This window comes from Dissoconium aciculare (assembly GCF_010015565.1).
Source record: "Dissoconium aciculare CBS 342.82 unplaced genomic scaffold K489scaffold_3, whole genome shotgun sequence".
Taxonomy (NCBI): domain Eukaryota; kingdom Fungi; phylum Ascomycota; class Dothideomycetes; order Mycosphaerellales; family Dissoconiaceae; genus Dissoconium; species Dissoconium aciculare.
In genome coordinates this window covers 1086840-1109007 of record NW_022984953.1, presented here as the reverse complement: position 1 = coordinate 1109007, position 22168 = coordinate 1086840, and the positions used below count along the sequence as shown (strand labels likewise).

The following is a 22168-nucleotide window of genomic DNA, read 5'->3' as shown; positions in this document are numbered from 1 at the left end:
GTATAACTCTACAGGCACAAGAACATCGCGCGTCCGCCTGACTTTTGACATCGCCAGCTCCACAAGCCATCGCAAAAGGGTGCGTCTGCTGCTGCTGCTGCTGTAGTCGTTTGAGGATGCACGCGCATCTGCATGCCTCGGAAGCATGTGCGTGGAGATCGGACGTGCGTCAGGTTTGCATTTACAAACCATCTTCGACCCGTCTTTACCTGGGTACGTAGGTAGCTATCGGATGGACGTGCATGGCCGGAGTCGGCACATGGATCCCGGCGGCAAGCTCGACCGCACGCCTTTGTCACCGACCCATCGATGCTCGGGCGGTATAATCACAGTCGAGAGCAGGTCCAGCCATGTACCGCCTAGGCTTGTCCTGTATCCTGGACATCGGAACCCGGCTAGATCGAAGGACCGCCTATACATGCAAACGTGATGCCGGGCCTCGCTTCAAGGCCGTCGTCCAACTCACCTCGCCCGTCGATTTCAAACGCACGATCGCTTCTCCGGGATGGAAGAATTGCATTCATCAGAGAGCGACTGGCCTCCGAGGATTTACATGCGCCTCGATCTATCCAAGTGTGGCCGGCCTCGGGTGATCGGGACGTGGTAGGTCTTCTTCAAGGGCTTGTATTGAGAGGATTGAGAGGCGGTTTATATCAACCATGATGTTGGAGTTGAGAGGATCGAGAGGCGTGTTATCGATCATGATGTTGAAGACTGCGCACAGCGTATGTATATGGTTGGCTCTTTGTATCGTAATGTAATGATGCCCAGGGAGTCGAGATGTTTATGAAAATGATGCCCAGGAGTCAATACACCTACTTAGGTATATATGGAAGTAGTCTCATCAATAATGCGACTGACGATAACAATCCCCTCCCCTGCCTGGTTGGAATTGTGATGAAACTGGAGAGAGAAAGACGTCTGCTGCTGCTGCCCACACTTTGCGGGGTGGGGCAGACTTTGTAGTAGTAATGACCAAACAAAACCGACGCCAGTCGAGCGTGATTTGCGTCACACTGCCCAATGCGAGATCTGCGCTGGCGAGCGATCATCCTTGCAGCCGGTCTGATGAGCCAAATCTTTCAATGCCCTGTGTTTGACGGAGAAACCACCATCGTCGCAACACGCCCATTTGACATCGTCTGCACTGGACGCATGTTGTGCCGGCACTCGGGCCAGTGTGTAGCATCACAGCACTCCCGCCGTCATGTCGGGCAACCCATTTCGGCGGCCGCAGACTGACAAAGAGCACGACGGAGTCGACTCGGATCACTGTACGCGCATGCCACACCTGAATCCCGCTTGTCATCGTCCTCTCGCGGGCGCAACCATACTGACCATACGCCACTTTAGCGACCCAGTCAGCACGGACGGCCGCGAAGAAGCGAGTCAAGATCCAGACGCCGCCACGATCGCCCGAGACCACGCTCGCGCCATCACAGAACAGCACCCGCCGACCTATCGCGGGCACCCCGGTACGAGCAAAACCTGGCTTTGCGGATGGGAGTGACTCCAGTGCGGCAGAGGATGATGGTCCTGAAGAGGCGGACTTGAGCATCAGATACGGCACACGCGCGGCGCAAGGGATTTCGGCGACGTCGTTGGCGAGTGGGAAAGGCGCGCCGTACAATCCTTTCGCGCGAACATTGGCGACAAGCGAAGCGGAAACGAACTTGCAGATACAGCCCTCTCCAGGGCGCGACGAGAACATCCGCAGTGAACAAGGAGTCGATGCTCGAACCGAACGCCCGATCCTGGACGTGGACGCATTTACAAGCATACTTCTCACCGGAAAGGCTGTACCCACGGCTCCTGTCGACAGGACATCACCATCAGCGACAGCTTCAATAGCACCGACGAGTGGCGGCCTGGACGGCCGTATAGATCCCATGGCGGCCTTTACAAGACATTCGATATTTCATCAGTCACACAACATCCACCCCGAGTCGCCTCGGAGCTCGTTCGACTACGATCGATCCGAATCGGAGGATGACGGATTCGAGGGCGATGGCAACAAGCTGATGGGACGAACCGACTTTCGCTCGCAGGATATTGCACCTCAAGCTCCCCCCAAGCCAAAGGTCCGTGGCCCACAAACCGTTTCCTTTGCAGATTTCGATCAATCGATCCCGCCAGGCTTCCAGTCCACCTCCGGCCGAAGGTCTCCTCCGGTGAACACGCATCTCCATGGAATTCTTCGGCCGACTTATGCGAGGTCCCCGAGCGATCTTAACAAGCCGCTCCCGTTACCTCCGCAAGACCCATTCACATCGCCAGCACCACCTGCGCCGGCCCCTGAAAAACCAATCCAACCTAGCGAGGCTGTACCATCCCCACCGCTACCCGCAACACCCGCTCCTGAGAGCGTGGTTGAACAGACAGGCGTGAAGAAAAAGCCACCGCCACCGCCGGCTACACGACGGCTGGCGGCTAGCTCTGAGCGGCCGCGAGACAAACCGGACTCGAGATCCGACACAGGCCTCACCGCAGATCGGCCGCCGGCAGCGACAGACAGGAAAGCAAGCGACGCCACAACAAAAGCGTCATCCCAGCCGCCACCACCACCACCACCGTCACGCAAAGCCCACTCACCTGCTACTGTACCAACCGTAGAGGCGGATGTGCAAGTCACGGCCGAGCCGCCCGTCTCGACGGCACCTGAAACGAATACAACGTCCGACCCAAAGACAACACCTCGGCCTCCGCCACGCCGCCAACCGTCCAGGACAGGATCGAGCGTCTCGCAAACTCCTCCCGAATCGAGCGTGCCAGTCCCCAAGGATGAGGCCGTGGCCGAACCGTCCAAACCACCGCCGCCGGCACCGTCGTCTTCAGCGGCGCCCCCACCTCCACCGCGGCGCCGAGGCGGAGCGTCCTCCAAACGAAACAGCGGCGAGCACAGTCGACGACTGAGCACACACAGCTTCGACAGCGACCGGAACGCCAGCGTCTCAAGCTTACCTTCTTCACGGAATCTGGAGGCTGTGGCCGACGACGACGAGGCGGTGATCGAGACACCAGTTGCGGCAACAGCAGCAGCAGCAGCAGCAGCATCGTCATCACCAACAGCTCCGGCGCAATCAACACAGCAGCAGCAAAAACCTGACCAGAGTACTATCCTCGCCGACATGTCCGCTTTCCAGGCAGAGATCGACGCGCTCATGGCGAAAGCGGACCGCGGCCCGACCGACAACAACAGCGGCAATGGATGAAAAACCCCTTTGGGCCCTTTGCTGCCGACGGCGAACGTCTCTCTGCGATGGAATCTGCACGCATGCATGCAATTTACATCGGAGGGCAACTCAGCACAAGCGTGCCATTCGAACCGACGCCAAAACAGCGACCCTCGAAATTTACTCTGTCCAAGCGTCACCCATACCCTCTCCCCTCCCAGCATCTTCCCTCGAATCGCGGGTCATCCCCAAGCCGAGAACGGCCCCTCGAGCCCTGCTCGAAACAATCCAAAGTCCGCGGGACACACGTAAGCGCGGAGAGAGTTCGGTCGTCGGCTCGCCTCGGAGACAGGAAGGGGAGGCTCCCTTCGCTTACCGTGTTACGACAGGGACGTCTCAAGTGCGCCTCGCTTTCGTGAAGGACACAGCCGGCTCACAGAGGGACCGGGGTCGCACGGTTGGGGACCGATCGAGCTCGATTCGCGGATCGGTTGGGGTTTGGAAATCTTCGATCACCCGAGCAGAACACCCACCCACCCTCCCCTCTCCTCTCTGCACATCGAGGCGGATGGATCACAAAATTCGAGGAAGATCCCCCCATCGGACGGCAAAGCGAGACGGGGTGTTTCAACCGTTGTAGCAGGACGGGCGTGCAGCCCTGCCGTGTCCTCCCTGTGCGATCCGTGGTGGTGATGTGTGAGCGTGTGACAGATTGGACGATCGTCGTGATGGGGCGAGAGGGGACCGCGAGAAACAGAAAAACAGGGTCTGGTTGGAGTCCTGGTTGCGACGAGGGGCGGTGGTGGCACAACGCTTGACGAGTCATTCATCCATCCATCCACCCATCGAGAGAGCGGAACCTTATTAATCTTTTTCGACGCGGAACGTCCGTCCGTAAATAGTTCTCCCCCCGATCGTGCTGTAGCCGTGCCGTGCCGTGCTGTGCTGTCCCGCGACGAGATCCCATCGACGATCTGCGCCCGAGAGGATCTGCAGTTCGGCACACACTGTGGTCTCCCGTCCCAGTCGAACTTTTCTGATTGGAAAGGATGATTTCGATCGGTAGGCGTCGCTTCGTCTTCGTTTGGGATTTTTTCGGGCCATAGTGAAGGTCAGAAGAGGAGGGAAATCTCGGTCTCCGCCGTCGCCGAGCCTGATGCTGAGGTGTAGAGGCTGCACCGCCGTGACAATCAGATGCGGGCGTTTCATGCGCGTCAGTCCTGGCTCCGGAGGGTAGATACATGTGAGGGACCGCACCGTGCCGTGGAGTGGTTTGGCGCGAACCTTGAAACGAGCCTGAAGAAGTCACCCGTTAGTGCGCCGACGAACCTGCATCGCTGTCGGCTATGCAGGTGCTAAGCGGTTGTGCTCGTCGTCTGCTGCTGGGGCTGCGAGCAAGTGAGGTCGGAAAGTGCCGTAGCCATTGTCTCGCTCGCGGCCCTTGCAGCCCTCAGATTTCATCTCCGCTCGCGTTCTTGACACAATGCCTTGGATGATGCTGTCGAGCCTTGACCCTGGATTCTACAGGGCGTTCCCGTCCAAAAAAAATAAAATTACAAAATTCTTGACGAGTCGAGCTCGCCGGCACAGCAGTGAATGCTCAGGTGTAGGTGCAGGTCCTTCGTGAATCTCGCGCACCACACCCATCCGCTGACAGCAAGGTGTCATCACGATGCGGAAGTGATGCGCGCAACAGGAAGCTGTGCTGCATCGGTACAGGATGGAAGCCGTGGGAGGTTTGTGTGCGTTGGTGGAACTAATGTCGCCTTCATTTCACGCGCCGAGTATCCTCACTCCAACCCGACGATCATCTCCGGATCGGCGGCCTCGCAGCAAATGCGACTTTTCAGACTTTTCTAAGATGGCTGATATCGCCTTCTGCGCAAGCTCAACGTGGGATCGATCGCCAGCGAGGTTTGGAATAGCGCTTCTTGACCGCCGGAGTTTACTCCGGACTCCACCCGGATCGAGATTGCCTCCGAGAACAATTTGACTTTGGTGGGTTTTCCACCATGGCGGCAATGATCCTACCCGCTCGATGTCTTGACCTCTGCAGGGCGGATCAACTCCTGATTCCAAATTGGTCCAGACATGCATGCGACTTGTCGACGTGTGCGACGCCAGCAATGCATCGCATCTTCTGCTCCAGAGGTTTCCTGTGCGTGTTGACGATCATGGACAGGGTGCGCGCGCCGTGCGAGGGCCCGAGGGAGAACATGATGACGGTAATTGGGGAACAGATGCACAAAGTCGTCGTCGACCGGTCATGGGTGTTGTCACGATCGTACCGCAGGCGTCATCTTCGCGTGCTCTTGAAAGTGGCTTGCCAAGTGCTTGCACGAACCGGCAGAAGCATTGGCTGTTTTGGGAGATTCCTTTGTCGCTTCGAGGCAGAGGCTCTAGGGGTTTGCTGGGCAGTCTGAGCCTCTGTGACGAGCGAAGATGATGCTCGTTGGACGAGGCAACAACATCCGTCGCCTCGCCGCTCGAGGCAGCACGCCGTCAGCCTGACGTCCTCGCATGGGTTACATTCTCTAGTCGTAGGTTTGCGTCCGTCGAACGTACCTGACAAATCCACACATGTTCCGCTTAAAGACGGTTCGTACGGGGTAAAGGTGAGATAGCTGGTGGGTTTCACCACCCCGGTCACAGATATTTGAACTGCATGCGCCTCTCTGAGGTCCGTCCAGTTGGTCTGCTGTACGGCGCAATTAGCTATGCGATTCCAGCGGACCGATGCAGCCCGAGTGCGACATGGATACGCCATTGTCTGTCATGTTGACACGAGCCGACCGTCTTGACAAATTCGATCGGGCGTGGTAAGATGTAAACACCCTGTGAAAGATAAGTACAATCTCTGATTCAACCGCAACCGGACAAGACCCAGCTGGCATTTGCGAGATTCGCCGCAGGAGAACAGATTCGAGCCGCCATACTGTGAGTAAGTAATAACGGAGTTGAAAATTTCCAGGTTCCCATTGGCGACCTGTATGGTCTGTTCTGCATACCTCCAGGGCTGCTGCTATGTAGGTATCTCTACATCTACACAGCAAAGTCAACCTCCCTCCGACCCATCCATCTTTCACGAGTCATTTTTACACCTTGAGCCGTCATCGCACGTGGCAAACTCTGATTCGTACAAGTGACTTGGGTGACATAGACGTGGGACTGATAACAGACCAGACCAGACCAGACCAAACCATACCATACCATACATTTCCATCTGCGCATTCACCATCAACTGCGGCCAAGTCTCTTTCCGGTCATGACCTCGGATCGTGATGTGAGCGAACCGTCCGACCAACCACCTGACAAGGTTAAGATCGAAAACATGACAGACCCGGATCCATCTTCGAGTGTGCCGATGCGCAAGCGGACCGTGACCGCTGTGAGTACGGCGATGGCCAGCGACGATGTTGAGGTATACTGTGCGCTGATTCATCAATCAAGTGTGACCAGTGTCGACGACGGAAGACCAAATGTGACGGAGCGCATCCATGCGCGACTTGCAGCAGCATCGGGTGCCGTCAACAGATCCGCAAACTTCGTGCATATGGCTCGCTGACGACTTCCCTTAGCCTCGATTGCTCGTATGGCACCCGCATCAAACAAGCTCGCGGGCCCAAATATGTCGGCTATCTCGAACAGAAAGTCTCGCAGCTGGAGACGCAGATGAAGGAGGTCTTCTCCGGCGACCTGCGTGGCAATGATGACGACGACAGCGTGGTCGGCATGCATCATTCACCGACTTCGACATTCGGAAAATCTTCAAGGTCTGCTATCGACGATCCGTGCTGCGAAATCCCTCCCAATCGTGCGCGTGAAACGATTGCGTCGGTCGAATGGGGACCTGACAAAGATCAGATACAGAAGGCCGGGCGAAGGATCTTCGTCGAAACGATCCGTTGGCCACACAATAGACCCAACGCCTCCACACGTATGTCATATGGAAGTCCTTGTGGCTTGGAAATTCTTCGTCGACTTCGCGCCTTGTGCAGTGATTATGTTGATATCGCAAGTCATCAGGAGGACCCAAATATCAACAGTTTGATCAACTCGCTGGACTTCTCCTTCTCTATCCAGAGGTCTTCTGCACAGCTCGGAGCGGGAGTCGATCTGCCTCCTGAAGCGGAGGTCGTTTACCTGGTCGACGTGGCGTTCCGCGAAGCTTTCATTCTCTGGCCGTTCCTCGAACGCGGATACATCGATGCCATCATAACCTACCTGTTTCGTGGTCGTGAGCTTCTCCAGGACGATATGACCAATCGTGACAACCTCGCATTGCTGCAAGCCGTCCTGGCTTTAGGACAGCGTCATGATTCAAGAAGTCTTATCAACAGGGATGAGGGCACTTGGGTAGGCAGGAACAGACATGTTCCGGGGTATGTGATCTGGCGAACCTTTCGCGGAGAACAATGACTGACGGCTCGTTGCCAGTAGTGCAAAATTCTTTATCGCGGCGTCACAGGTCGTGGACACCACGAATTGCTCGAGAAATCTCGTCGCCGTCCAGACCATGCTTTGTTTCGCCATCTATACGCAGTCCATAAATGCTGCGACTTTGTGCAATTCTTTCACCAATGCGGCCACTGGAGCTGTTCTGAGGATGGGCCTCCACGAGTTGCCCTCGGGCTTGCCATACGGAGAGCGTGCCTTGGGCGTGCGCATCTGGACAGCCGCCCGCGTCTTCGACACATATGCGAATTCCGCACTAGGGATGCCGAGTCAGATATGCTTACGGCCGCGATTCGAGGATCATCTCGACAGATACCCGGCATTGACTGATCCGCGCTCTAACACCGCACTGGTCGCGAGTGATGCTCACTCCAAACTGATGGACATTCTCGGCATGATTGTTGAATTGTGTTATTACAACAACGAACACGCGACCAAGCGTGATGGAGGCTACAGTGTCCAATATCTTCTGCTCAGAAGTGTTGAGATGAAGTTCAACGAATGGGCCAAGCAGTACTCTTCTGGCAATAATCTTCCGTTGCAGAACTTGAGCCGGTGAGTCGTTTGGTTTACCCTGTCGACGACATGAGCATGGCAACTAACGACATTCATGGAGGCCACAATTAATGCTTGAGCTCTCTTACGAATATGCTCGCCTTCTCCTCTTTAGCCCTTTCTCCTACAGTGCCGCTGAGCAGCCCCCGGAGGACGATGCTTCCAAAGCTTATGGATTCGCGACTCAGGCCATTACCTGTTCCAGCCGCCTGGTCTGGGTGATCGAGGCATTGGAGAATCAAGGCAATCTCAACCCATCACATCCTCATATTGTTCACGCTCTTGCCTACGCGTGCGTGGTACTGCTGCACGCAGAACTCAGCAGCAGCACCAAGTACACCGACGATCCGGACTGGGGAGACTTCCGAGACGCCAGCACAAGTGCGCATCGTCTCTTGGCCAATCTGGCTCAGAGTAGCGATGCTGCGGCAGGCTGTTTGATATCGCTGACGGTATGTTCCACGCCCGATACCCCTCCCCCACGAACCAACTACGACTTGCAACGCGAAAGTCATCCAGTTGCGAGACGAAAATTTTCAGAGATTTGCTGACACGACGGGATCGTTGTATAATTTTATAGCCATTATACAATTCCCCTCGGACATCTCAACAGCTCACTCGCGGTGCGGAATTCGACATGGGCGTGAACGCCGCAGACGCCGAGATGTTCTCCCTCCCGGCGTTCGTTCCGACCAGCGAGGCACTTCCCGATGGCCACTCCCTCAGTGGGCCGAGCCTTCAGCAGTCACAGCAGCAGCAACGTCAGCAAAGGCCGGCTAGCACGGCGGAAAGCATGTGGATGATATCGTTACCTCCTGCGCATCATTATTCGAACTTCAACTTCCACGACCCTGCGACATGAAACGGCTGTTCTCACAACTTGCGGGGGAACGACCGATCGTTGCTGATGATGACCCACTTTCCGCACAGGTTCTGATTTGAACCAGCTTTTGGCTTTTCAGCAGGGTTACTTCCTTCTGTGTCGGTTTAGTCCATGTGGCCAGCTTGAATTCAGGAACCGAGCTCATTCGAGCAGACTCCTACTTGATGCCGGATGTGTGGCCAAGGCATTGAACATATGTCATGAATGGGCACGGCGATCTGAGGAAACTTTTCGCAGGAAGACGAATGTCAAGACGAGTGCCTCAGATGGAGTAGCGGTGATGCAATTGAATTCTCTTGCTGCTTAATCTGAAAGAATACTGGACGACAAGGCGGTGTCAGAGACCATGAAGCCACCCACGGGCATTGGCTGTGAGCGGTCCAGGATATGCGTTCGACAGGATCATGTGGGAATTGTCGGCGAACGGAGTTTGCAACCATGGTCCTGGAGATCATCTAACGCGACGACGCGAAGGGGGAAGTTTACCCAGCATAGTTACTTGGAGTTTTGTACTCGCTGTGGGCAAATATGTATATCGAAACTCGGAGAAGCAGCTAAGGCTTCGACGGGCAGTGGCACCTTTGATCGCAAAGAATCTACTCTCACGTTTCATTGCCTTGTCCGCCATGTTGGGAAAGTACATCATCGTCGTACTGTCCGAGCTTTGGACGAGAATCATTGGGCTATGTATTTCGGGGCGCTCGTGCTCGGGCGAGACGCTCCGGGGGTGACTAAGCAGACCCTGGCGGCGGATGGATGGCTCCCCCGAATGTTATGATGGGGCTTGAAAGTTGCAAGCACCGCCGGAAAGGTTGGCGCGTGAGGGAGAAGGCCAACGGTTGTACTCCATAGCTTGTTGATTGGAAGAAAGCTTACATCGGACAGCGAGCTCTTCTCTATATTTCCCTCAGAACCGGCACAGGGTCTCGCTTGACTTGGATTGTCACGACCTGATCACTCAGTCACGACAACTCCATCCCAGTCCAGCCAACATGTCGACTACTGGTACCCAGCGAGGCACGCCAAAGAGCAGCCGCCCGGCGAGTGCCTTCACTGAAGCATCGTCTTCACATATCCCACGTCCGAAGCTTGATTCCATGGTCAGCGATGCCAACTCGACCTTCAGCGCCAGCAGAGCCAAGCAGTCCAAGCGCGATGAGGTATGATCTCCCCTTGAGCGAGAGGCATGAAACGTTTGGCTGAACGAGTGCACACATAGGCAATCCGAATCAAATTGGAAAAGGACCTCAACAAAAAGCGTGGAGTCGCTGGCCGCGCTCGCCAGACCCGCAAGGCTCCTCCAGGCACCGTCCTCGCCCTCCGGCCCAACCAGGCTCTCCAGATCAAGCCGAACACCACCGTCACCGAGGCCGCCCAGTTGATGGCAGCGAAGCGCGAGGACTGCGTGCTCGTCACCGATGACGACGACCGTATCGCGGGTATCTTCACCGCGAAGGATTTGGCCTTCAGGGTCGTAGGAGCTGGACTCAAGGCGAACAATGTCACAATCGCGGAGATCATGACCAAGAACCCGCTTTGTGCCAAGACGGACACCAGTGCCACCGACGCCCTTGATTTGATGGTTCGTAAGGGTTTCCGTCACTTGCCGGTCATGGACGAGAACCATGACATCGCCGGTGTGTTGGATATCACAAAGTGCTTCTACGATGCGATGGAGAAGCTCGAACGGGCGTACAGCTCGTCCAAGAAGCTCTACGATGCCCTCGAGGGTGTCCAGGCTGAGTTGGGTTCCAGCCAGCCTCAGCAGATCATCCAGTACGTCGAGGCAGTCCGACAACGCATGTCTGGACCAACTCTGGAGTCAGTCCTAAACGGCTTGCCCCCTACGACTGTCTCTGTCAGGACCAGCGTCAGGGAGGCTGCACAGTTGATGAAGGAGAACCATACGACAGCCGTCCTGGTTCAGGATCAAGGTCAGATCACTGGTATCTTCACATCTAAGGATGTCGTTCTGCGAGTGATTGCTCCCGATCTCGACCCGGCGAACTGCAGCGTGATTCGCGTTATGACGCCCCACCCAGACTTCGCTCCTCTCGATATGAGCATCCAGCAGGCGCTCCGCAAGATGCACGATGGTCACTACCTCAATTTGCCGGTGATGAACAAAGAGAACGACGAGATTGTTGGTATGGTCGATGTTTTGAAATTGACCTACGCCACGCTCGACCAAATCAACGGCATGTCTACTGGCGATAATGAGGGACCTGCCTGGAACAAATTCTGGATGTCGATGGACCACGGTGAGACTGAGTCCATGATGTCTGGCGACGGTGGCAGCCACTTGCCGCCTCTCACCCCAGACCACCGCTCTGGCCTCGCTTCGCCCGACCACGGTCGAGAGCGAATTGATAACAGTGTCCTGCCCGGCGATTCTGCCTCACACCATGGCGCCCATGACCCCGATGAGCAGTCGCTGGCTGGCCCGGTCGAGGATATTCCCTTCACTTTCAAATTCAAGGCTCCCAGCGGTCGTGTTCACCGACTGCAAGTCGTTGCCTCCGCTGGCCTGTCAGAGCTCATCACTGCCGTGGCTTCGAAGCTCGGCAATGAAGTTGACGGCATCGGCGGCGTTCCCACTTACGAGGACAGCAAGATCAGCCCTACCGGCTTCGCTCTGAGCTACATGGACAACGAGGGCGATTCGGTATCTATCACCACCGATCACGATCTTCTCGAGGCTATCACCATGGCCCGCCAGGCTCGACAGGACAAAGTCGACCTCTACGTCCATGACCCGGAGAAGCCTGCCGTCCCCGTTGCCCCCGTCGAACAGACAATCGTCGCACCTGCTCCTGCCACTCCGGTCGAGACCCTTCCCAAGCTCCGCCGTCGTCACGATGCGGACGGCGCCGAAGACGAGGAGGATGCTGAGCAGGAGGAGGGCCTCTCTAAAGTCCAGGAACGACGGCGCGAACGCAAAGCAACCAGTTCTGCTGCACAGCAGCCGGCAGAACAGATCATCCAAGGCGTGCCCAATGACCTGCTCCTTCCTGGAGCGGTCGTCATCTTGGCCGTGGTCGTTGTGATCACATTTACCCTCGGCCGATCCAGCCGGTAGTATGATGTGTGAACATGGCGGAGATCAGAGGTCGGAACAAAGCTGTCCTGCCTTCTTTTATTTTCACGAATTTTTCGTTTGTTCAAGGCCGGGTGTGTGTCCCACCCACTCATCACCAGAGCCGCCAGGGAGAAATTCACTGTATCACCGGAAAGATTGTATTTGCGTCTCTCATTACTGTGTAGGATTGTTTCGATCTTGAGCGAAATTGCAATTTGACATTTATGAAATCTATTACATCCGTCTCACTTGATGCGATATGTGCGTCTCAGGACCGAGAAGTCCCATCGCGTCCTCTTGCATGTTCACTCGCAATCTCCGCCGACCGCGATGCAATGAAGGTCGAGCAAGCTTGTCTGTGACATCGCACACACACGCTGTGATAAGAGCCGCATCCCTCACAGCGCTTTACCTACCCGAAGCAGTTGAAACGGGATGTACTATGATAACCGCAGGAAACCTGAAGTCGGGAATTGGAGCTGCAGGTGAAGTTGGAAAGCCTACAGACGTCATCGCCCTGCTCCGCGCGCGTCAGAGGCGCGTTTCCTTCCACCTTCTCGTCTGAACCACTCGCTTAATCGCCCGCCCTGTAATCCCTTCCGTCGTACCTAGTAGCTGGAGGTCTCTCCAACAATGACGGAGACACGTACTCGATCCAGTCACGGCAATGTCGATCAAGCACTTCCAAGCTTTTTCCAAGATTTCCCACCGTGGCACATACAATAGTCATGTTCGAACTCGGCTCATGTAACCGCCGGCCCTGTTCTCCCGTACGGACTATTACGTAGTGGGGGAATATGGGTGCGCAACATTGGGAACAGGCAGGTAGCACAGCCACTCTCTCATGGGCAACAATGGAGGCGGGCAGCGGTGATCGATGACGGCAGAGAAACAATTCCTCTCTACTACTAGGTACTGGTAGGGATCATCGCAGGATCAGAGTGGAGCCAACACACAGCCAGTCCCTAGCTAGGAGACTGCGCACCCAGGCACGACAGGACAATGCAGTTCTTGTTGTACGCCCAGGTTTGGTAACATATGACCAATCTAACACCTACCTACCTACCCACCCGCTTGTATATAACCGACCTCGTACCCAAGAACCGTTTCATTCCCTTCCCTCAAATTCATCACCATCACGAACTCCTGTGACCACCATCCGTCTCTACATATCTCACTCCTACTATTCATAATGAACTCCAACGCTCAACAACCTGGCCAGCCCGGTGCTGCAGGTGCTCCCAAGGAGGTAAGCAGACCTGATTTGTTCAGAACAGCTGTGGACCATGGTGCTGACTGTCAGTCTCCAGGACTTCCTCGACAAGGGTACGACATCTCCACCCACACTCGCCGTCTCGCAGCGATGAGAACATCCCAGCGATGTCATGGATACTGACATGTATCCCACAGGTCTCGACAAGGTCGAGCAGATGCTCGGCAAGAAGAGCGGCCACAACGTCGACCCCAACAAGATGCGCTCAACCAACGAGAAGATCGTAAGTGTCCTCACGCCCCATCTCGTCACGAGACTCCGAGAACGGAAATCCTCGGAGGAAGACAGGGAGAAAGAAAGAACGAAAGACACATCATGGCTGACGGGAATCACTCGATGGTACAGACCGACAAGATCCGTGACACCTTCGAGAAGTCCACGGGCAAGAACGTCCCCGACAAGGTGTCGAACTGAGCGCAGATTCCATGCTTGGGATTCATCGAAAGGGTGGTGATTGGAGATCGTGGCAACAACTGCTCGATATATTATGATTTGTATGACCTGTAATGATAATGACCACAAATTCATTGTCCTGAGATATTTCATCGTGTTGATTTTGTATATCGGCGCGCGTTGAGCGTACCCTGATGCCGCTTCAACAGCTTACTGTGGACGTCTCTCTCGGCACCCTTCGCGCCCACCCATCATGCTGACAGACACAGCCGAGTCAACACCAGCGCTCTGGCATCACTTTTGTTGCTGTTTCGCATGTACTAAGATCTGACTCGTCGTATCTCCTCTTTGCCTCATCATTGGCGTTTCAGCGATCATGAGCTCGCAGCGCCAGTCTGTCTCCGATCCATGACCTGGTCGATGATGCCCCACTCCATCGCCTCCTCCGCACCCATGAACGTGTCCCTCTCCATGACCTTCGCGATCTCCTCGAGGGTGTGGTTCTTGGTGAGGTGCTTCTGATAGATCATGTTCAGCTGCTCCCGGATCCGCAGAATCTCCCTCGCGTGGATCGCGATGTCCGACGCCTGCCCGGAGTATCCGCCCGAGACCTGGTGCACCATGATCCGCGCGTGCGGCAGGCAGAAGCGTCGCCCCGGCGCCCCGCCGCAGAGCAACAAGCTGCCCATCGACGCTGCCTGCCCGAGGCAGATGGTCGTAACGGGGCTTTGGATGTATTGCATGGTGTCGTAGATGGCGAGCCCGGCGGTGACGCTGCCGCCGGGCGAGTTGATGTACAGGTTGATCGGCTTTTGGGGGTTCTCGGCCTCGAGGAAGAGGAGCTGGGCGACGATCGAGGCAGAGGAGACTTCTTCGACTTCGCCGTTGAGGCAGATGATGCGCTCCTTCAGGAGCCGGCTGAAGATGTCGGCTAGTGTGTGGTGAGATGGGTCAGCGAGTTGTCATATTTGCCTTGTTCTGAGCGGTAGTCGTCATACAGGTGTGCCAGCCGCCTCCCTGGAAAGTTAGCCATGTTCGGGAGGACACGATGCAGTGATTGCGCATACCACCGTTTCGGTCACAAAGGGCATGGGCAGAGCTGACGCCGGCGGTTTCGCAGGCATCGCACTGTGTGTCGGTGGGTATGATAACATGCTGGAGAAGCTTCGGATATGACGGCCGCTGTTCTGGCGCAAGACATATCTGCCTGTTGCCCGGAGGCTTGATCTTGCGAGGCTCTCCATGATCGTGATGAGTGGACTGGCGCAAAGCCACACGGTCAGCATACGAAGTTCAAGTCCCTCGAAGAATACAGCGACTCCGGCCTGCGCAGGTGGTCGCATGTGCAGACTTCCTAATGGGGATGCTCAGCCGCAACGGGCCCATCTAGGTACACCATGAAGTTTATCCATGAGTCTCAATCATCATCCTTGTTTCTATGAGATGCATTTGTATCATTCATGACCAATGTGAGAGTCAGGTCGAGCGCTCACCCAGCTCAGGCATGGCTTTTCTGCCAACGCTCGTGTCTACCTGACGGTCGAAGTTTGGGTTCCTCGTGGAGAAGGAGGTTCAACACAAATTCAGGGCCTGAAGTCACTGGCCAGACCCGTCACAAGGGTCTGCAGCATCCCAAACAACCAACAGAGCCGAGCGATGACGGCAAATCCACGTTGAGATCTCGCAAGTATGGCAATCGAGGCTTACCGCTACCGCCTTTCTTGGACCCGCTCCGAGTCGCAGCTCGATCACGACGTACTGCGCCCAAGACCGAGCGCGCTGACATCAAAGACGGAGATCTGTCCGACTTTCAAAAGGAACTGGCCTTGAATCCGTATGGTAAGTACGAATGTGTGCTGGCGACACAATTTCCTTCCGAACATGTTGCTGACCGAAACCTCCAGCACAAGCTCTAGCCACAGACGTGCGAATGGACAGTTTGTCCCAAGTACGAATTCCGACGCACTTCCTGCTTCGCTTCGGACTGGCATATAATAACACTGGCAGCGATGGCGCTATCACTGCCAGTAAGCCTGATGCGAAGAGCACCGCCGCTCAGCTGGCATTCATTCCCACTCGACCTCCACATAAATCCGTCACGTCCTACACCCTGGCAAATCATTCCATCATACCGACTTTGAGCTTGCGTTCCGGTGTCATGGTCAACTCGTCGCATCGTTTGCGCTACTCTCGGATGACCGGGCAACCAGCGCGGAAGCTGAAAGTCCAATGGAATCCGCAATTGCCGGATGAGATCCTAACAGGTCTGAGAAACGTGGTCCTCGACGAAATCCGCGCCTGTGTCGACCCGGAAGTATCGATACCAAGTCCACAGCAACAAAACGACTCAGCTGTCTCAAGCGGCGCGAACCTCTTCGTGAAGCTTCCCAAGAGTGCTGCTTTGTCGAGCAAGCCTTTCGCTTGCTTGATGTTTATGGACGAGGACGTCGCTGGCGGCTCAGAGTCTCCCCACGAGGCGCCAAAGTATAACTTGCTGCATTTGCTTGGGACGGAACTAGCTGCAGAAGTGCTTCAAACCATTGGACTTAGCGAGGTGCGCGCAATCGGTGTCGTCAAGCACGCTCGCGTGACCCCGCTACTGCTAGCATTAGATAGATTACGGATGTATCTTCCATGATGCGAACATTGTCATCGGGATATACGAAGTAGCGATAGAACAGGAGTTGTGCGGAGTCTATCTCAAAATGATCCTGATTGTACCTTGGTCTGGCAGGCGGTAGTAGAATAAGGCTGGGCAGATTCGCCGACAGCCCTGGAGCGATGAGACGGCAGCGATAAGGCTCGGAAAGCAGCCCTTGCACTCCATCCGTGATTTTGCATGGGAGGCGATATCTCCGGCGCATTTTCCACCGGCTTTTCAAGGACTTCTTCGATTGATCCTGGACCGATCGCATGTAGTCTGGAATTTTCTCAAAAATAACGTGTAGTCGGAGCGCCTTGCTTATTGTATAGAATGTGGACATCTTTGCCCGGCAATTCGAAACATGCTCCCTCAACAATTGCTCAAATGTCTCTCACCCCATCGAAAGGCTGGGATACTGTGAACACCAGCCAGAATCCGGGCCAGAGTGTGAGCGAAGCAAACTTAAATTATTCTCCGCCCAAGTCGCTGGACACGACCACGCCGAATAGGGACAGTCCAGATCATCTCGCCGGTCCACCGTATCTACACTATGGGGTTCATAGAACTCTCATCATAATCGAATTGTCTCTCGCCACAAAGATCAGGAAATTAGAATAGACGCTTGTCCTCAATTTTGCTGAGCTTTCATTTTCACTGCACAATCATCGTGAACAGGTATCGAGTCATTATTCTCACGGATCCCGGAGATTCTCCAATTGCGCACCGACTTCGCTTTCCCCAGAAGCTGCCGCCGCCGCCCGGCAATAAAAACAATAATTTCTTCGGCTGCAGCCAAACGTCGGTGCTTTGGTACTTTGAGCCCCAATTGCTGAATTTGGTCTCGTGTCCATCGCAAACACCATCCCCAGCAGACAGCACATCGCACCTTCAATCCTGCCGCACGTAGCTGATCCATATCATCAATCGATCGTCATCGTCTCCGCTCAATCTATCGCATTGCATGTCAACAGTCGCCGTGCAGCCTGCAGCGCCGATGGCTGCACACGACAAGCTGGTCGTGGACAACGATGAATACGAGTATGCACCTGCATGATCCTTCGATGGCGAGATCCATATCGCCGCTCATCATGAGACTGACTCGACCTCAATAGCTATGAGTCGCTCCCGCCGAACTTCTCCTTGGCCGCCAACATGGTGGCCGGCGCGTTCGCAGGCATTGCGGTATGTGGACTGATCGTACACATGGCCATCGATCTGCTTGCTGACATTGGATCTGAATAGGAACACTCCGTCATGTACCCGATAGACTTGCTCAAGGTACGCAGCGGAATGAATATCCTCGTGGCTGCGGTCCATACGTTACTCATGCTAACGCCTCCTTTTCAACCAGACTCGAATGCAGGTCGTCAACCCTACACCCGCCGCTGTATATTCTGGCATCGGCAATGCCATTGCGACAATTTCAAGAGTAGAGGGATATGCTTCATTATGGCGAGGAGTGTCCAGTGTGGTGGTCGGCGCAGGTATGCAGGAGGAAAATGATCTGCTGTGCATCGATAAGAGAGGAGTGAGTCTGATGATTTTGCAGGTCCGGCACATGCGGTTTATTTCGCAACATACGAGGTGGTCAAGCAGGCAATGGGTGGTAACGCCGCTGGGCATCACCCAGTAGCAGCTGGTAAGGACAATCCAACAAATTGGGCACTTGTCGACATTTGCTGACGGTCAATACAGCGACGAGTGGTGCATGTGCGACCATCGCCAGCGACGCTTTCATGAACCCCTTCGATGTGATCAAGCAGCGCATGCAGGTTCACGGCTCAACGTTCCGCAACATCTCCGAGTGTGCTCTCACCGTCTGGCGCAATGAAGGTCTTCGCGCCTTCTACGTCTCTTACCCGACCACCCTCACCATGACCGTTCCTTTCACGGCTCTCCAATTCACCGCCTACGAATCCTTGACCGAGATCTTTCAGCGAAGGCGCCAGATGGCATACGACCCGCTCGCTCACTGCACTGCTGGTGGATTGGCAGGTGGTCTTGCCGCTGCTGCGACGACGCCACTCGATGTCATCAAAACCCTTCTGCAAACCCGAGGTGCTTCCACAGACGCGGAGATTCGTCAATGCCGTGGACTCTTCCCTGCAGCAGGTATCATCTGGCGGAGAGAGGGTCTGAAAGGCTTCTTTCGCGGAATGAAGGCACGTGTGGTTACTGCGGCGCCGTCCACGGCTATCTGCTGGTCCGCGTACGAGCTCGCAAAGGCATACTTCATCCGAATAGAAGAGGAGCGGTGATTCGGACCACCTGGATCGCTCGACGCTTTGAAGGATGGGGCTACAGCTAATGCATTCCCTTGCGAGGCCTTGCCAATACATGCGCCAGTGCCATATACCTTCATACTGGAACGGCGGATCGTTGCGCCGAATGGATCGAGCTCTGGATGGCCATCATGGCCTTCCGAACAGCTCTCAACAGATAATCGAATAATCAACGAGCACCAATTTTACGCAGTCACTTTCGGCGCTGCAGGCACTTCTCGCGATCGCGCCGGCTATGCAAATGCTGGGCATGGGAAGACTTTTCTTCCAATTGCAGCACCAGGAATGGAGACCTACGTTTTTTTCTTTCTGCATCCTCCCTGGAATAGCAGGTTCCACAATTCTGAGGGCTCGCGTGGGCGAATGCGATATACGGTGCGGAATTATAGAGATCAGTGATCATCATCTGCTCGAGGGAGCAGCAGTTACGGGCGGCCTGGGCTGGCCGTACGGCAGAAGGCGTTTTGCGGACCAAAGCTGCTGCCGCTTCTCACGTGAAGAGACAGTACACCATCAGTGGGAACAAACACGTGAAGATTAAATGTACGACTGGTGTGCGTGTGTATTCGAGAGATTCAAGATTTTGATTATCCATTCGCCATGCATTGTCATCGCTTGCTTGATATTTCCCTGCCTAGGTATGCACCATTAGAAGGTTTCGGAGAGAGGTCCTCACAGTGGAACAGATTTGAGGATCCGGGCCACAAGTTGACGGCCTTCGGACAATCCCTCACATTCTCCGAGGAACGCAAGACATGGTGCCATACTTGTTCTCCTAATCCGTCCAATCCCCAAAGAGTGTGATCTTTGTCAAACCGCGACTTGCGCGTCACATCCGCCGCCGCCGCAGGGCGAGATGATTATGTCAGCTGCCGCGTATGGACACTAGCATCAATTGTGGCAGTGCGAAGTGTAACTGACGTCAGCTTTGACACGCCACTCGGCGCCGGCGGGGACATCGAGCGTAGACTGATTAATTACCTGCCCAGTGGATTTCGTTACGTCTGACAATCTTTCCGACAACACCTATCTGGTCTATCACATCGGAACAAACACATCAAAATGGCAGACAACATACCCAACGAACCTCCGCCATCTTACGCGGCTGCCACGGGAAGCTCGACAGCTTCATCCAGACCTCAAGGAGACGCTGCCGCCAACTCAAGTTCACATTTGGATGTCCCTGGCAAGGGTAAGATCTCTGATGCAGCCCGACGATCCATGGAAGACGAGGGTCGCAAGCTACCTCCTGGATGGGTGAGATCGTACGACCCCGAGACACATCATCAATTCTTCGTCGACACCACCAAGGACCCACCAACTAGCATCTGGCATCATCCTTACGACGACGAAGCATTCCTCTCGACACTCTCAAGCGAGGAACGCGAGCGTCTGGAACATGAGAGCATGCAGCGCAAACAAAACCCAACAAAAGAAGAAGTCATCGCAGCCCATAGCGAAGACGAAGAAGCACCGCACTACACAGGCGCTCCCGCCGAACTCCCGCCACGACCACCAGGCAAAGGCAAAGCTCCCGAGCAAAAGAGCTTCGGCCGACGCTTCAAAGATAAGATGACAGGCATGACACATGAGCAACGAGTCCAGGAGCGACAACGGCAAGCCGCCCACGAGCGCGAGCTATGGGAAACCCACCAACGCATCCGACAAGCCATGGCCCAGGCCGCACACACCGGCCAGCCCGTCCACGTCGGCAAAGATAGCACAGGACGCGACGTATACGTGGAGCCGCCGTACGGCGGAGGCTTCAACAATCGATACCCAGGCATGAATCCCGGCATGAGATACAACTACGATCCCTACGGCATGGGCTCGTACACGACGCCGAATGCTAGGTTCATTCGACCTGCTGGACCCTACGGACGACCTGTGGGTAGTGGATTCGGTGGTGCCGGTTTGCCCATTGCCGCCGGTGCTGGTCTGGGATTGCTGCTTGGCGGTGCGCTGTTGTTCTAAATTTCTTTGATACCCTTTATTACCCTACTCGCTTATGTCATATACACGTTGGAGTTGGCACGATTACAGCGGATGCTTGAAGTCCTATGATCCTATCCATTCCTACGAAATGTTACCACAAGTTTTCATCACTTATGTAAACCTAGTCTCTCGCGGCCTCTGAGTCATATCGTATAGGTACATCATCTATAATGCCAAGCCACGTTTACTCTCCCAACATACATTGCATCGCATCAGAGAGAGTATTGCCAACCCGAGAAGGCTTCTGCACCCAAAGGTCATTGCACATGCATTACTGAAGGGCTGTATTGCAGAGAGGAGTTCGACATAGTATGACAAATGACAATGAGGCCTAATTTAGTGGTATTTTCGAAAAGCCAAAATACGCCCCAGCGAGCTTCATTGCTCGGCCTCCCTGCGGAGCTACGAGATCAAATCTATGAGCTCGTTCTCGGCGGCAATGTGGTCCCCGTTGAGCATATCCAAGTGACGAAGCCTTCACTGACGAAGTCTGCGAGAGATCAGACCTGGGGCCATGCACCAGAGGTCGTGGACTGCAACCTATGCTGTGCAGCCGCTCAGATCTCTGGCAACATTATCAATCAAGCAAAATCCAGGAGCCCGTCGGGCACAAATGTCGAGATGACATACACGGATCCGCCCAGGACAAAAGCCCCGCGAGCAGGCCATGTCCTGATCACATTTGGCGGACGTACTTGCCACCGCTGCATCATCAACCCTGCGAAAACCGGCTTTACGCACACGTGAAACATTGAACGTCAACCATGTGGGACCACAAGCCCGAGAACAACCCTGAGAATTGGGGACGCTCGTGCCTGATGGACGTCAAGCTCCTATCGGCATGCCGACAAGTCCATTCCGAGGCACATCTTGTTCCATGCAGAAGCAATGTCTTCACTTTCTTCCGTCTTTACCAGCCTGACATTACGGTCCTCAAGGTTTTATCGCCCGCACAGCGCGCAGCGATCCGGTGTATCTATGTGAACGCATGGCCGTTGGAAGAGGTCCGCAGGGCATGCTCCTTGCTTCATGGTCTTCGCCGGCTGCGGCATGTTTCTTTCAAGCTCGCTATCGCCGAGCTGAATTCAGAGTCCGATGAGACCCCCTGCGTCACGGATTGCCAAGGGTTTGGTTTGTCTCCAAAAGCTCCCCCGTTCGCTCGGCATGTTGAAGTTGTCAATCGTTTTGATGGCGTTGACACGTCTCGCCATAGATCTACTCTAGGATTCCTCGAACTGGATATTTGTATCTCGCCGATCCTGCAAAGTTTCCCGGCGAATGCTGGTCATCGATGCTGTCCAATCCTTTGCTGGAAATTGGTAGAGGTGCCGTGCGTTACTATTGGACTAGAAGAAGTTCATGTCATGTTCAATTGATGGCCTAGTAAATTCAATGACCGCGACCTCACACGTCTCGGTATCCTTTCGCGGTCAACG

General features: G+C 55.0%; 10 protein-coding genes across 10 annotated transcripts; 8 read left to right on the top strand and 2 right to left on the bottom strand.

Moving 5' to 3' along the window:
* Positions 1–1207: 1207 nt before the first annotated feature.
* K489DRAFT_407878 (uncharacterized protein) lies at positions 1208–3212 on the top strand (the record flags this gene model as incomplete). Its single annotated transcript, XM_033607412.1, has 2 exons — positions 1208–1274; positions 1354–3212. 2 exons carry the CDS (start codon positions 1208–1210, stop codon positions 3210–3212), a joined length of 1926 nt encoding a protein of 641 aa, XP_033462224.1.
* Positions 3213–5370: 2158 nt separating this feature from the next.
* On the bottom strand, positions 5371–6189 carry K489DRAFT_150817 (uncharacterized protein). The gene has a single exon (XM_033599220.1). The coding sequence runs from the start codon at positions 5938–5940 to the stop codon at positions 5470–5472; it is 471 nt and encodes a 156-aa protein (XP_033462223.1). The 5' UTR covers positions 5941–6189; the 3' UTR covers positions 5371–5469.
* Positions 6190–6438: 249 nt separating this feature from the next.
* Positions 6439–9045, top strand: K489DRAFT_407877 (uncharacterized protein; the record flags this gene model as incomplete). The annotated part of the gene is made up of 5 exons (XM_033607411.1): positions 6439–6561; positions 6624–7555; positions 7611–8183; positions 8245–8635; positions 8764–9045. The coding sequence occupies 5 exons, from the start codon at positions 6439–6441 to the stop codon at positions 9043–9045; spliced, it is 2301 nt and encodes a 766-aa protein (XP_033462222.1).
* Positions 9046–10163: 1118 nt separating this feature from the next.
* K489DRAFT_387242 (CBS-domain-containing protein) lies at positions 10164–12145 on the top strand (the record flags this gene model as incomplete). The annotated part of the gene is made up of 2 exons (XM_033606305.1): positions 10164–10226; positions 10286–12145. The coding sequence occupies 2 exons, from the start codon at positions 10164–10166 to the stop codon at positions 12143–12145; spliced, it is 1923 nt and encodes a 640-aa protein (XP_033462221.1).
* Positions 12146–13529: 1384 nt separating this feature from the next.
* Positions 13530–13843, top strand: K489DRAFT_377729 (uncharacterized protein). Its single transcript, XM_033604227.1, has 2 exons — positions 13530–13641; positions 13764–13843. The coding sequence occupies exons 1-2, from the start codon at positions 13543–13545 to the stop codon at positions 13830–13832; spliced, it is 168 nt and encodes a 55-aa protein (XP_033462220.1). The 5' UTR covers positions 13530–13542; the 3' UTR covers positions 13833–13843.
* A 342-nt stretch (positions 13844–14185) lies between these two features.
* K489DRAFT_387241 (uncharacterized protein) lies at positions 14186–14902 on the bottom strand (the record flags this gene model as incomplete). The annotated part of the gene is made up of 3 exons (XM_033606304.1): positions 14186–14742; positions 14810–14828; positions 14879–14902. 3 exons carry the CDS (start codon positions 14900–14902, stop codon positions 14186–14188), a joined length of 600 nt encoding a protein of 199 aa, XP_033462219.1.
* Positions 14903–15251: 349 nt separating this feature from the next.
* Positions 15252–16846, top strand: K489DRAFT_377726 (uncharacterized protein). The gene is made up of 2 exons (XM_033604226.1): positions 15252–15650; positions 15716–16846. The coding sequence occupies exons 1-2, from the start codon at positions 15272–15274 to the stop codon at positions 16447–16449; spliced, it is 1113 nt and encodes a 370-aa protein (XP_033462218.1). The 5' UTR covers positions 15252–15271; the 3' UTR covers positions 16450–16846.
* Positions 16847–17449: 603 nt separating this feature from the next.
* K489DRAFT_407872 (mitochondrial carrier) lies at positions 17450–18713 on the top strand (the record flags this gene model as incomplete). The annotated part of the gene is made up of 6 exons (XM_033607410.1): positions 17450–17493; positions 17568–17637; positions 17698–17733; positions 17807–17939; positions 18005–18094; positions 18151–18713. The coding sequence occupies 6 exons, from the start codon at positions 17450–17452 to the stop codon at positions 18711–18713; spliced, it is 936 nt and encodes a 311-aa protein (XP_033462217.1).
* Positions 18714–19799: 1086 nt separating this feature from the next.
* K489DRAFT_314004 (uncharacterized protein) lies at positions 19800–20711 on the top strand (the record flags this gene model as incomplete). Its single annotated transcript, XM_033600984.1, has 1 exon — positions 19800–20711. One exon carries the CDS (start codon positions 19800–19802, stop codon positions 20709–20711), a length of 912 nt encoding a protein of 303 aa, XP_033462216.1.
* A 785-nt stretch (positions 20712–21496) lies between these two features.
* On the top strand, positions 21497–22108 carry K489DRAFT_368369 (uncharacterized protein; the record flags this gene model as incomplete). The annotated part of the gene is made up of 1 exon (XM_033602943.1): positions 21497–22108. The coding sequence occupies one exon, from the start codon at positions 21497–21499 to the stop codon at positions 22106–22108; it is 612 nt and encodes a 203-aa protein (XP_033462215.1).
* Between the last annotated feature and the right edge of the window lie 60 nt (positions 22109–22168).